Genomic DNA, 13,607 nt, shown 5'->3' on the forward strand with positions numbered 1-13,607 from the left:
GGGAGCAAAGGTAAAGAATGATGTAATGCCGTGGCAGCCAGAAAGCATCTTTTGTTCGGATTGTGAAATGGCTACTCCATAGTCATCTCCCGATGAATCAGATGTGAGGGGCTGCTTTGTGGAATGAACCCTTTGTAACGGCAGATCAACTGGAAGCAGGAGGAGACATTCAGCTGAAGAGCTCTTTCTGAAAATGGGTTTAACTTTTCTTTTGCCAGTCACTACCAGCATGACCTCATACACTTCTAGTACAATGGTGTGGCTAAGCCTTTGAGTACACAGCCATTACATCATCGCAGCAAATTAGAGAGGGAGGTGGTGAAAGAGGCCTCATTGTTGTCATGGCCGATGAGATGATCAGGACTCAACTCATTGTTGCCGAGAAGTTGGTGGCTTTGCTGGAGAGTGGTACAGAAAAATTGCTGCTGATTGATAGCCGCCCCTTTGTGGAATACAATACATCCCACATCTTGGATGCCATCAACATCAACTGCTCTAAGCTTATGAAGCGGAGGCTGCAGCAGGACAAAGTTTTGATTACAGAGCTCATTCAGCATTCGGCAAAACACAAGGTAGGGGTCATTTTCCTCTTATTCCTTGTATTTGTTTAAGGAGTGTTTGGAAAGCAACTTGTTATAAGGTTTCTTTCGGTATTTCATTTTAAAAAAACAAAACGAGGCGACTGAGTTTTGCTGAGCTCTTACCTGATCTTAAAGGCTCTTGGTTACTACTGAGTTTGCCTTTGGGATTCTTTGTAGCCTGCTTTCCCCTATGTGACAGCATAATGGGGAGGGATTTAGAAATTACTCAGAATGCTCTCGGGGTTCTTGTGTGTCTTGCAAAGCACAGTCCCTAAAACATATGTAATTAAGACAGGAAACATCCTCCTCCTAAAGTTTGAAGGAATTTTGGGGGCCCATGGTGGTGGGGATTGCTTAGCAAGGGGTCGTACATACGGTTTGCAAAGCCACTGTAATGCTGTCAATCCTGGCTCTCACTTGCTGTTTAAATGCTTTGGAAAGAGTAGTTCAGTGGGCTTCGGTTGGGGTTCGGTGGGGGGTTGGTGTGGGGTTTGGGGGGTTTTTTGTTTTGCTTTTTAAAAATAGTATTACCAGTGAAAAGGAAATAGCTGAGATGTTTTAAAATGTGTATCTGGGGGGAGTTGGTTGGGTGGGTTTTTTTAATCTATGGGTACTTGTTTCAAACGTTTTGAGTACCAAAATAATGTATTACATTCTTGCTTTGACATGTTAGAAACTGATCATTATTATTATAATAATTATCTAAAGCATATTTTATACATAAAGTTCTATAGATGGCTAAAATGGATATGGCTTTAGGTAGTTTAAGGTCTCTTTACTGACAATATACAAAAAACCCAGAAGCAGAAACTGAGGTGGAGCCTTCTTTTAAAAAGCTTAGTTTTTAAACAAACCAACCAGCCTAACTGAAGGTAAAGCATTTGACAAGTGGCAGAAAATGACCTAATGGTAGAAATTTGCAGTGTGCTTCAACTTGGAGCAAACAATCAGTTTACAAACTCCAAAGGGACTAAATCTGATCAGGCGTAGTAAGAATAAAAGAAAGACTGTTTTGGGTACAGCTATGTAAGAAATTTATGTATACAAACTGTTGTGTAGCAGCTGTGTGGGAACCCTGATGCAGGCGATGATGTGGTGCTTTTAATCATCTTCCTCCTTCATATCTTACTCTGAATTATTTGTGCTTCAGATTGAAATTGATTGCAAACAAGAAGTGGTGGTGTATGACCAAAGCTCTAAAGATGTGACCTCTCTCTCATCTGACTGCTTTCTCACTGTGCTCCTGGCCAAACTGGAGAAGAATTTCAGCTCTGTGTATCTGCTTTCAGGTATGCTGTACCAAGAGAAAACCCAAAACTCTTGAATAAAGAGAAGAAAGAAAATGCTGTTGTTCCAGCAGATGTGTACGCACTTTTGCAACACTACTGGTATAAACTTCAGTTATAGCATAGCTTTTCCTGTAGGCCTTTATGCATAGAGTGACATTCATAATGCGTAGAAATGGCACCTTACAGGGGATACGTTACACCGTTAGTTAATGGAAATCGATCAGTGCAGGGGTTTTTAGATGCATATGTCTAGTCTTTTCGGGTCAAAAGTAGTAAAAGAAATGTGCTTCCCTGTTTTTAAGTATTGTACATGTTAGGAGGAAAACCTCTTCCTTGCTGAATTGGTAATTACTACAATCAGAACAAGAGAAATGATCCAAGAGTTATGGAGATTATTTTGTGTGACTTCTTGTACTTCAGCTCTTCGATAGTACTCTATTTAGGTCACCTCTCTCACTCCCCTCTTCTTTTTTTTTTTTTTTTTTTTTTTTTTTTTTTCTTTTAAATCCCAGGTCAAAGCATCCATAGAAATTCAAGTCCTCATAATACAGGATTTGTTGATGTTAATGTGTGCTTGTGTTATTTCTGTCATGGAACAGTAGACCCAGTGTTCACAAGAAGAAACAAGGAGGGGCATGGAGTAGATCCAGGGCTGAAAGAAGAGGGAATGACAAGTACAAGTGGAATCCATGGTAGTGACTTGATCAGTGATCTAGTGAAGTGTACACATAGTCTCTGAGAAATGTTAAAACTGCATCAGACTGAGTAATGATAAGGGAAAGGGAAGTGACTCCAGAGAGGTGCTTCCTCTTAGCAAGAAAGTTTCGCTGAGGTTTACAGCTTCAGATGAAAGTGATAGGGAGCGGATTGTGGTACTGAGAGAACTTTTCTCCAACTATGTCAGAAGTGAGTAAAGAGAAGGACATTAATTTCTGCACTTGGACAGGTACATTTGGTGCTCACGTGAGCTGGACTCACCATAGACTAAGGAGAGCTTTGCTTTGGCTGTTTGGTGCTTCCATTTTATTTGCTGTCCTGGTAAGAATTACACCTGTGTTCTGTGGACTACGCATATTCTTCCATATGAGCCACCAAGTTAATGTGTGGTGTCTAGGCGCAGTAAATGCTTAACACGAGCGCGCTGAAATATGTGATAAACACTCACTTAAGTTTAAAACTGTTATTTAAAAAATAGGCCAGTCTAGAAGCAGTTCATGTCTCTTAAGAAATCTTTTTATTGTTTGAATACCTCACTCTGCTCATGGTCCCGAGGTTTTTTTTTAATAACCAGAAGCGTGTTACAGTTCCATACAGCAAACCAGAATGTTCACAATTTAATTTCCACGATAGAAACAGACACAGTTCTCTAATAACTGAGAATTAGACCTCATGGCAGGGAGGAGTTGGCAGGGATCCCTGATAAGGCCAAGTAGAGGAGAGTATCACAGAACTTCCCTTCCTTCTTACTGTCCCTCTAGTGTGTGAGACGTGGTTTCAATGATCTTTTTTGTCTGCTGCCCCCCGTGAAGGAGGTAGTCCGTGTCTCCATCCTCAGACTTGCCTGTGGCTCCTGTAGGAACGGACAGTACCAGGAAGGGAGTGTTCCCTAACTCCCCCGTGCGTAGTCTGGGCAAACATCAGTCACATGTATCAGAATGATACTATGAGAAATTGCTTTGGCTCGTTTGTGCTTCCAGCATGTGGTAGTTGTCCATTCAAGCTGGAAATGCAATTTAAACCACATACGAGATACTGGTGCAGATAAGCTCACCGAGGTGAACTTAGCCATGTGCAGCTGGTAAGGATTAGTTTGTGTGTTAGAGGGAAAGGGAATTTAATGTGTTAAAACCCTCCTTATAGAAAGGAGGATTTTTATTGTAGCCTGTCAAATGCATTTCTGTGAGCAAAGATTGGATTTGAGCATTTAATCTTATTTTTGGTTAAATAGTGATGGGGATATTTATGAATGTAGAGGCAACTGATGGCTTTAAATCCAGTGGTAGAGGAGTATAAGAACAAAAGGGAAATGTAAGGACAACCGATCTGTTACAGATAAGTGCTCATTTCAGGAAATACACCCATCTAAGATGAATCGGTAGTTAAGTAACTAACGTCAACTCTCTTCCTTCAGCTGTCCAGCATTTCCTTCGCTTATAATGAGTTTGCTCTGATTTTCATCCTTAACATAAGAAATGACTTTTTACAGTTGTGTTGTTTTAATACATTTCACAGCCCCGTTGTTTTCTGAGATCTGTTAAAAAGGTAGCCACTTACCTCATACACGCACGAAACCTTTTGGGATGTGGGGTGACGGAGAAGGTGCTAAGTTCAGTCTTACAGAAAGTTCCTTGGAGATTATTGATACGTGGCTCTAGGAAGCTAGATAAAATGTGTTGCCTCAGCAAGCTGATGACGAACTCTCATAAACATTTATGGCCCATAATGAGGGTAGGGGTCAGTGTACCGTGTAAAAAGAAAAACCTTTGGACTTGAGTTTTCCCTATGCCACTCAATCTGGTTTATTTAAAATAATGACCTTAAATAAACATTTTGGGGTAGGAAAATATTTTTTTGTTGGGATAGAGTAAGGAGCAATTAACAAATATCTGAAATTCCTGCATCTGTTCTTTCTGCCTCCCCCCATTACTGGGCACTCGGTGAGGTGCTTTTTTATTTAGGTTGTTCATAAAGGTATGCTCTACCCTGGAGGTTGTTTTTGATTGAAGTAACTAATGTAAAGATCTCAAAGGAACTCTTACCAATTAGTTTAAGCTCTTGATCTGACCTCATAAAAATATTTATAATCTGATGGAGAATGTTTACAGGAATTTAAATATTTGGTTTGGTTCTTGACTTCTTTTGACAGTGCGTGAAATACTGAAATGCGGGTACTGAAGGCTTAATCCCCCTTCTATCACTGCATTTACTCTGCCGAGTTAAATACGATTTAAACACAGGGACGTAACATGATTCCTTCTCTTCCCATGTTTTGAGAACTGGATTTACTTTCATGGACTCCTTCTCCTGGTTATGGTATTTTGATGATTTTTCCACTTGCTCTCCAGAAACAGTTAAGAGAGACTACCAATTGTTGCCCGAATTAGCATTATTTAGGTGGTAAATGTCAAGAGTCTTGCTTAAATTCTATTTCACTATGCCAGTGGACATCACTCATGTTTTATTTTCCTAGAACACTTGCTCTTCCCTACTTCTTTTAATCTGGCTTTCTCCTACATAGGCAAGTACAGATATCTTCATGAGGGTCACCTTTGAATTCACTGTGGTGTTGTGTAGGGGTTTGGCTGGTTGGTTTTTTGGCTTGCTTGTTTGTTTGTTTGGGGTTTTTTTGTACAGAAGACTCATTCTAAACAGAAGGATTTCTGAAAAAATAGAAATGCCTACCTTTCTGTATTTCCACCCTGACATTAAAAATTGTACTAGCCTAACACAGAAGCATAGTACTGGCTCTGAACTGAAACCAAAGGCAAGAATTCTTGTACTTGGGTGGATGTGGAACAATGGTAGATGTCCCAGAAGGACTAAGCTAAACTTCAGAGTACTGTAATGCTGGATCGTAGATGCAATTTCACTGAGCTCTCTAAGAATTTTTAGTTCTGCAAGACCAGAGTATATTTTGCCAGGACATATTTTTCCATTGAATTTCACTGAATTGTCACTAGATTTGATGTACCATGGTGTTCAGTGCCACCAAGAACAACCAACACAACTACATACCAGATACCAGGGTGTACGGATGGAAGAGAGTTAAATATACTGGAATTATATATTTGTGAGCTTCTAGAATTGCCTGTACAGTTTTATCCCCTGCAGTGCCTGTATGCTGAGGTGCAGATTTGTACCTGTCTGTATCTCACTGGAGCCATGCCTTTCATTAAATAGCATCCGCTTGATCTGTGGATGTAATCAGGGTTGTCTATACTTAAATCCTGTCTGTAGAAAACTTGCCTCGGTGTCAAAGACGAAGCTGGCATCCTTCAGTCAGATGACAGCTGTCTTGAAAAGGGGTCCGTAAACTTCTCCATGCTACTTATTACACAGGTTATCTGTATAATTCAGAGAATTACTAGTAGAGAATTCGAGATTTTCGAGGTGCCCACCATGAAGCCCATATCTGTCTTTCAGAACCGCTAAGCACTGAGCCAAGGAGCTGTATGCCTCCCTCCCAAAGCCATGGTTGGACTGTGGGTACAGGCACCATGTAAAAAAAAGTGGCGCTGACAGATGATCGAGGCCCAGCTGGTGAATTGCCTACTAATCTCTGCTACCCTTCTGCCTATGAAAAACGTCACCAGTAATGTGAATTAATGGATTTTGCTTTCCCAAGAGTTCTCTGATAAGTTTCTACAGAGCGCAAAGCTACCGCGATAAGCAGAAAGACATAAATTACTCATCTGTTATTCAGTGACAAATGCAGGTGACACGTGCAGTGGACAGTAAATGAAGTCATAAGCTGAGTACTTGAAGAAACAGCACACAGAACGAGTTCATTGAGACTGGACAAAGGTCCTGTAAACAAAACAGTGAGTGATTAGCCAGGGACTGTTGCAAAAAGTATGTTTTTGCTGAAACTTCCTAAATCGGTGTTTATACCTGACCTGTCCCTCACCTGGGAAAGCGTGCGTACAAAATGGAAGACTTGCATGGAGGATGCAAGGAGAAGGAAACAAGTCAGGAACTCCTCTGCAGTCTTGTTTATGATGGCAGTTTTCTTAAAAATATTTGAAATTGGAAGCCCACATAAAGGAATCCTGGTATAAAATGCCGGTATCTCTAGGATCCATTTACCATTGTGTTGTCTCTACTTCCCTAAAGCAGAGCTGGATGGAAAAAATCCCTAGTGCTCTATCCCTGCTTTGCCTCCAGAAAAACCGTGCCTTGTGGCAGAGGAGCAGGAAATCTTAAGAATATTCTCTTATAGGTAAAGCTGGTTGTTTCTCTCTCCTGAAGTGACCAGAGCTGCAACACTGAGCTTTCTCCTCCACTTCTGCAATGGACTGAAACACAGCATGAGGTAGCTGTGGTTCGTGCTGTCTCATAAATTCCTGTCTTACACCCTGACACCTTCTAACATTTGGATTTGGAGCTTAATAAATTTTGGTTGTGGCTGACTGAAGTTCCGAGCGTTCCCTATATGAAAGTCTTTGGAGAGCGCCTCAAGGAGAAGAGCACAGCTCCACATGGCAGTCCTTGATTAAAATAACCAATTAATATAATCAAATAATTATAGCGAGAATGAGCTGTTGAATATCCTGCCACTGTTTAGAGAAGGAAAGATCGTTGCACGATGATGCCAGCTTTCCCGATGCACTGTCTGGCTGACGCCATTAGAAGCACGTCTCTGTGGAAAGAGGTGACAGTCTTGCTGGGGGAGCACAGTGTTTCCTGAGTGCTGCGGTATCCCATGGAGTGCAGCAGTGTCGGTGCAGAGGAGGTGAGAGCTAGAGGAGAGTTCGGCTCTGAATCACCTGCTCCACACGTCTCCCTCTCCATCAGGTTTTAGTGACAGCTTAGAAAAACTAAACTAGTGCCCTTGGCTACAGCCAGTCCTCTGTGAATATCCTCCCACCTTTTGTGCTTAAAATGCAGTTTTGAGTGTTCATTTAATCCGTGATTGTTTTAAGCACTTGGAGAATGAGAGTAGGCTTATTACTTTCATATGTGTATCCACTTGCTGTCTTTTGAGAGAGAGCAAAGTTTGACTAGTGCAGAGCTCTCATAACATTTCTCAAAACCAAGAATAACTTGTTAAGTTTGCTTTTGTTTTGGATGCCTGTGAAACTTAATTGACTGAAATTACAATGAAGGTTTTTGGTTTTTTTTTTTTTTCTTTAAAGGCAGAAAGGACAAGCATGAGTGTCCAGTACGCTCTCTTTACTTGTCGTTAGTCTGACATGCTTATATACCAGTTGGGTGGGAAGAGGGGGCTTGACCCCGTTCCACAGCCCCCCCAACCCTTGTTTGCTTAACCTGCCTATTAACCTTGTCTTACCAAAGGCAGAAACCCTCCAGGGCTGAGAACTTCCCTTGCCACTGTGCTGCTTGTAAAACACCTGGCGTAACGGGGCCGCTTTCCGAACGCTGCCGACATAAAAACACCCTAGCTTTCCCAAACCGTGAAACCTTGAATCCGGCGGAAGGACTCCTGGTGGCTGGTGAGAGGGGACGGGCAGCGGAGGGGTGGGTGCGGGGATGGCAGCGCTCTGAACGGGGTTCTCCAGCCTGCGCTTATGTCATGGAAAACGGCAGGCATCCCTGCGGAGCAGAGCTGGAGCGCGCGAATGGTAACGGCCTGTGGAGGTCTGCAGCTCCTTTAGAGTGGGAACGTTGTAGATTCATAAAACCTGTGAGTCAGAAAGTTTACAACTTGCCTTCCTTATGGCAAGGGGGAGATCTGTACTGCAGCTTTTAGATAAACATTGTAATGTTTGATGGGAATGTGACTGCGAAAGTGCTGCTAAATCACAGCATTAAGAGCCTCTGATCTGATTTGAGGCAAAGTAAATGTTAGTTTTGTATATTTTGTCTTTGGCGTAGTGCTGTTTAAATGTGATTTTTTTAGCATAGTTTTCAGTAATGTTGCACTAAGTGCCTAGCACTAACCGTATTTACAGTAACAAATTCTAAATTGCTATTAGTAGAAGGGAAAAAAAAGGCTAACCATGAATGTACTCCACTGCATACCTTTGAACACAGGAGTTTGGGAAAGCTTACTTAAAATTACAGGGTCTAAATATTATGCTGTAGAGGTAGTTGCCAATTTCGCTGCTTTTTTAATTCTTCTTTTCTTTTAAAAAGGGATAGCAATATAATATTTATCAGTATGTGGCTATATAAAATTTATGAATAATTGGTGCCATTAATGATGATGCAAATTCTGGATTTAACAAGGTGGTGGAATTTCCTGACATATCTGTTACTGAAAATTCAGAAGAAAACTCCTTAACACCAGTGTAGTATTAGGAAGCAGGCGTTTTCTTTTTATTATCAGCACTGGGTGCAAGGAGTATCTTTCCCTCAAATCATGCACCATATATGCTGCCCCAACCAAAGCTTATATCACCCGATTACTTACATATTCATTATTTTCCCCAAAATAATCATACATATTCAAAAACAGATTAAGAATTTTGCATACTTCCTCAAGTCACGCGCCCCGTGTGCTGCCCCAACCATACTCCTTATTTTCCCCAAATAATCATACATATTCCGAACCTGATTAATAATTTTGCATAGCTATCGCATGCGGCTTGAGCTTAAGAAGGTCAGTTTGTGTGCTATGTCGTGTCCTACCGGTCACCAAAGAAACCGCACTTGAAGATTTTGGTGGGAACTCTCCCATACACGGTGGATAATTGGCAAAGAAACTGTGTTACCAGAGTTTGTGTGATTTATGCAGGTTGCAATCAGTCCTCAGCAGCTTGGCTCGCCCTTCCTCTTCTGTTGTGTCTTCTTCTCAGACTATGGACTTGTAGTTTAGATTTTTCTCATTCCTTTCCTAGACCACCAAGGTTTTTGTATCTGTATTGTCCAGACTAGTGTTTACAAGGTAACATAACATACCCACAAGCCTCGAAGTCTCCCTCTTGCAATCCTTTCCTAGTACATGCATGTAGTCTTTGTTTTTTGACTCATCGCTTGAGTCTTAGACCTTTTCCACTCCCTGCTTTAAAATAATAGTGTTTGATGCTGAGTTAACACTGATGAACTGGCAGACAATTAGGTGTTGTGGGGAAAAGGGAAGCTGCTTCTAGTCTGTTTTCACGAATTCACTGAAGAAAGCTGATTTCTCCCTTTGGCCTTGCTTTCCTCAACAGTCAGAATCCAAAGGGCAGCGGGGTGGGGGGGAAGGAGAAGAATCTCCTTTGAATGGCCCTTAAGAGAAATGCCAGTTTGCTCTTTTACCGGTGTGCATTGTTCTTGGGCTTTTCCAGCAGATGTCATGACCTGTGAAAACCAGACACATTCACTCTCTTTTACTTCCCTATGAGGAGCACAAGGCAGGATCTTTCTGTGCATCATATGTGAAGCACGCATTGCTGCAGGGCCAGCTGGATCTGCGGGGACATCCCGTGAAACCACTTCACAGGCTTTTCTTAGCCTGAAGTTTTGAGGAAGCCCCGCTCATAAGAGTAGCCACCTTGTCTGTCTCTCTGCGGTCACCCGCAAAAGATGTTTAAGCCTGATGGTCAGCTTCACTCAGGTTTGACAAAAGGAGTAATTAAATGAAAAAATAATGGAAGTTCATGTAAGCCCTATGGAAATGAGCAGTGCAGAGCCTCAAATTAGCGTCTCCTCTGAAACGTGGTTTGGGGTTGAGCTGAGCTGTCAGTGGATTTGCTGACCAAGCAGCAGTGCCGTGTGGGCCCCAGCAAGGCAAGAAGAGCCCCTGGGAGCTCAAGCTGCACTGGCTCCCAAGAGCTACTTTGAGATGGGCACTGGAGGCAGGTGGGATTCTTCGGTTCTGCAGCCCCTCAGATTACTTGGTTGAAAACCATGTTTATTGAGTGTGAAAGTGGAAAGCTTCTCTTCTGGTCTTTTAAATAGGTCTCCATTAGCGGAGAAGGTGGCAGAGACCTTCGTCTCAGTTAGCAACCTCTTCTGTAGCTGAAACTCTTCTCTCCTCTGCCTCGGCTTTGCCACCAGGCTCTGGGTGTGAAAAGCCATTGCTGGGGTTCTTTCTCAAGGTTGAGCTGACGGGCGGTAGGAAACACATGAAGTGATGTGAACGCCTATTTTCTCATCTTTCATTCCAATTTGTTTTGCATGATTGCCTTTACAAAGAAGTAGAAAGAAGTGCTCCCAGAACAAGTGCAGTGTAAGCTTGTTGGTTAAATTTTTTTACTGTTAGAATTTGTACATGCGTGGCGCTCTTGTCTTTGTAGTTGTCTCCATGCTTGGATAATTATATAGAAAAAGCGAGTTACACCTAACAGGAGGGTCCCCTATTTTCATGTTTTCCCTTTCACTGCAGAGCTGTGGGCACTTCAGCTGCTGCACTGATTTCACACCCAACCTCAATCCACGTTACCTCTACAGTCTAGTCAGGTATCTGTCCTTTCTGCGCTTTGTCGGTATGTGCTGGCCTGGTTAGCAAGAGCAGCTGTTTCTAGATGATTAAGGATGAAACTTCTGATGCAGATCCCTGCAAACCCTTGAGGATGGAAAGGAGTTACAGAACTGACTGTTTCAACAGTAATTTTAAAAGTAACTGTAAGGAGGTGTTAGGATTGCCTCACGATTGATTTTTCTGTATCTTAGAAAGACCTGCAAGTTGAGTCATGGGATTAAGGTATGAGAGAACATCTGTGCTGTATTCAACATCCACGCAAAGGAAGGACTTACTTACAAATATGTGTAATGGGGGATGTCACTTGAAGCAGGCCTGTTTGGCCAATGTAACTGTTGGTAATTACAAACAGCCCACAGCCGGTTTATCACAGGAAGTCGTGTAAGCATCGGTGAGCTGCTCAAGGTGAACTCTGAAGGCTGGTAGAAGGAGAAAATGGCATTCTCCTCCTCCAGGGCCCTGTGGGAAAGAAAGGTGTCTGGGGAAGGTGGAGGGCAGGAGAACAGATACGGTATTGGGCTGGTGGATAGCAGAAGCGTGCAGGGCAGATGCAAGCACTGATCTGCTCAGTCACACTGGCCCATCTGTGATACCCTAAAGCCACAGCTGAGTAACCTGGGTTGGTGTGAGGAAGGGATATGTGTTGATGCGAACAAAGAAAAACACTTGCGTTTTGAAAACCGAATTTTTAGCAGATGATTGGTGGTTTTTGCACTTGCAGTGCCAAATCAGTCTCACAAGTACTTGGCAAAGGGAAGTGCTTTTAGTTTTTAATTCAGAATTAGTATGTTTCCTATGAAATTGTCTGGCCTAATTTTGATTGGTTACATCTCTGAGTGGTTTGACACATTTGAAGGAAATACAAAGATAAGGGAGAAGGAAGAGAAACCAGCATAACATGGAATGAAAATAGGAAACATGCGCTATTTCTCTCCCAGTTTTATGTCCTCTTATGGTGGCATTTAACTGTTATGATTTTATTGAGCATCGGGTAAAACCAGTAAAATGTCACATGCGCTTCACAATTCTGTGTTAAGTGTCCAAATCAAGACCTTGGGGCTTAACTGGCCCTTCGCTTGCAAGGCTCCATAGTGGTTTACAGAGCTACTGTCCCTGCAGCTGTGGCATGGCAACAGGCAGCACTGTGGAGTGCTCCTCGGCATTTCCTGCCGAACAACGTAACAGAGATGAGCTAATGCACACGCTTGCGGTTCTCAGCAGTTATTCCTCTGTATTAACTGAGGATCTGTCTCTGGTAGTTTAAGTAGTCATAAGGGTCTGGATGGATTCCGTTCCGTCCATAAAAGGTCTCTCTGCCCCAGTCAGTAACGTTTCTCTGGCTATCATCTGTTGCCACCTGATCCCATCTTCTCTTCCTCTCCTTTTGCTGCTTCTGGCAAAGTTATTTGGGAGTTGTTTAATTTATACAAGGATTTATGTAAGGAATCTGTAAGAAATAGTATCTTTTATTGTGGAATTCTGCTGAAACAGTTTCACACCTTCTGGGTTTGGCCCGATTTTGTTTCCTGAGTTGGCTGAGGAGGGAGTTGCAACTTCTGATACCAGGATTCCTTTAACACTTACACCTTTACGATCACACTCGTAGTTAGGAAACTGTCGTGTCTTGATCAAGGGAAAGTCTGCAGTGACTTCTTTGCAGAACCACAGCAACAGGGCAGTTGAGTAGGTTACTGGATCTTGCCAAATTTCTGCTAATGGATGTGGAAGCTTATGAGCAAGAAACGTGGTCTTTACTGTAAAGACCTAGGATGTGTTGGGCTGTTGGCCACACGCAACAGCTTAGGCTGCAAAACCACTGACAGCTTTTGGCACCTTCACGTGGTTTTGTAGAAACTCGTGTGAGTCGCAGCCACAAGAAGTGAACAGAACAAGTCGGCGCCGGAAGGCGGTTACAGTACTGCTCTTCATTAAATGTGCTGCAGCTGGGGGATGCTTGCCACTCGGTGAAAACTGCAATCAGCTCACCAGTCCCTTCATTTTAACAAGCCAGTGAAGCAGGAGCTGAGTTAACTTGGGACTGTACAGAGAACTTTGCAGTCTTCTGTTAGATCATTTAAAATTAGAGCAGATTTTAATGAATTGATTTTTGTCTCAGAAGCATAAGGGACAATGAGCTGAACATCACAGTTTACCACTACTACTTACTTTGATATCTTTGGCTTTCATTTTGGAAAATAGATCAGATGATATATATAGCCGGAAATCACTTCTCTCTTGTATTGCTTTAATTTGCCTCCATAATGATGGAAGTCATAACCCCCGAAGATTTTTTTTTTTTTTTTTTTTTTTTCCTTCCTTCAAACTTGGGTAAGGCCTATTACTCAAGTAGGACAGACTTAAGAGTACTATTAGCTACTTGCTACCAGCCAAAGGTTACGATGACTTGCATATGGGCAGTCACGTCAGAAGGAACCACCTATTCAAAACCGAAGGACACGCGTTGTGCTACTTCGCATTTAATTCATGGAATCAGAAAAAGTAGAGTGAAAAACTTCCAAAGCCTCCAGGGAGGTGGGGGGGAACTTTTTAAACAAACACAAGCAAAATTTTAACGTGTATAATGCTCCTCCTTCCTCCGTCCATAACATTCACATAGACAAGAAGTGGTTTCATCCTGCTGCATGTTAA

The 13,607-nt window shown here is 42.3% G+C and overlaps 1 protein-coding gene across 1 annotated transcript in view; it reads left to right on the forward strand.

Moving 5' to 3' along the window:
- The first annotated feature begins 341 nt into the window (after nucleotides 1-341).
- Nucleotides 342-13,607, forward strand: part of DUSP16 (dual specificity phosphatase 16) — a 31,422-nt gene continuing 18,156 nt past the window's right edge. The window contains exons 1-2 of the mRNA XM_010132811.1: nucleotides 342-572; nucleotides 1,732-1,870. Of these exons, the coding sequence (XP_010131113.1) occupies nucleotides 342-572; nucleotides 1,732-1,870 (370 nt within the window). The remainder of the gene's footprint in view (nucleotides 573-1,731; nucleotides 1,871-13,607) is intronic.

Source organism: Buceros rhinoceros, unplaced genomic scaffold (assembly GCF_000710305.1).
Source record: "Buceros rhinoceros silvestris isolate BGI_N320 unplaced genomic scaffold, ASM71030v1 scaffold5343, whole genome shotgun sequence".
In the NCBI taxonomy this organism is placed as follows: Eukaryota; Metazoa; Chordata; class Aves; order Bucerotiformes; family Bucerotidae; genus Buceros; species Buceros rhinoceros.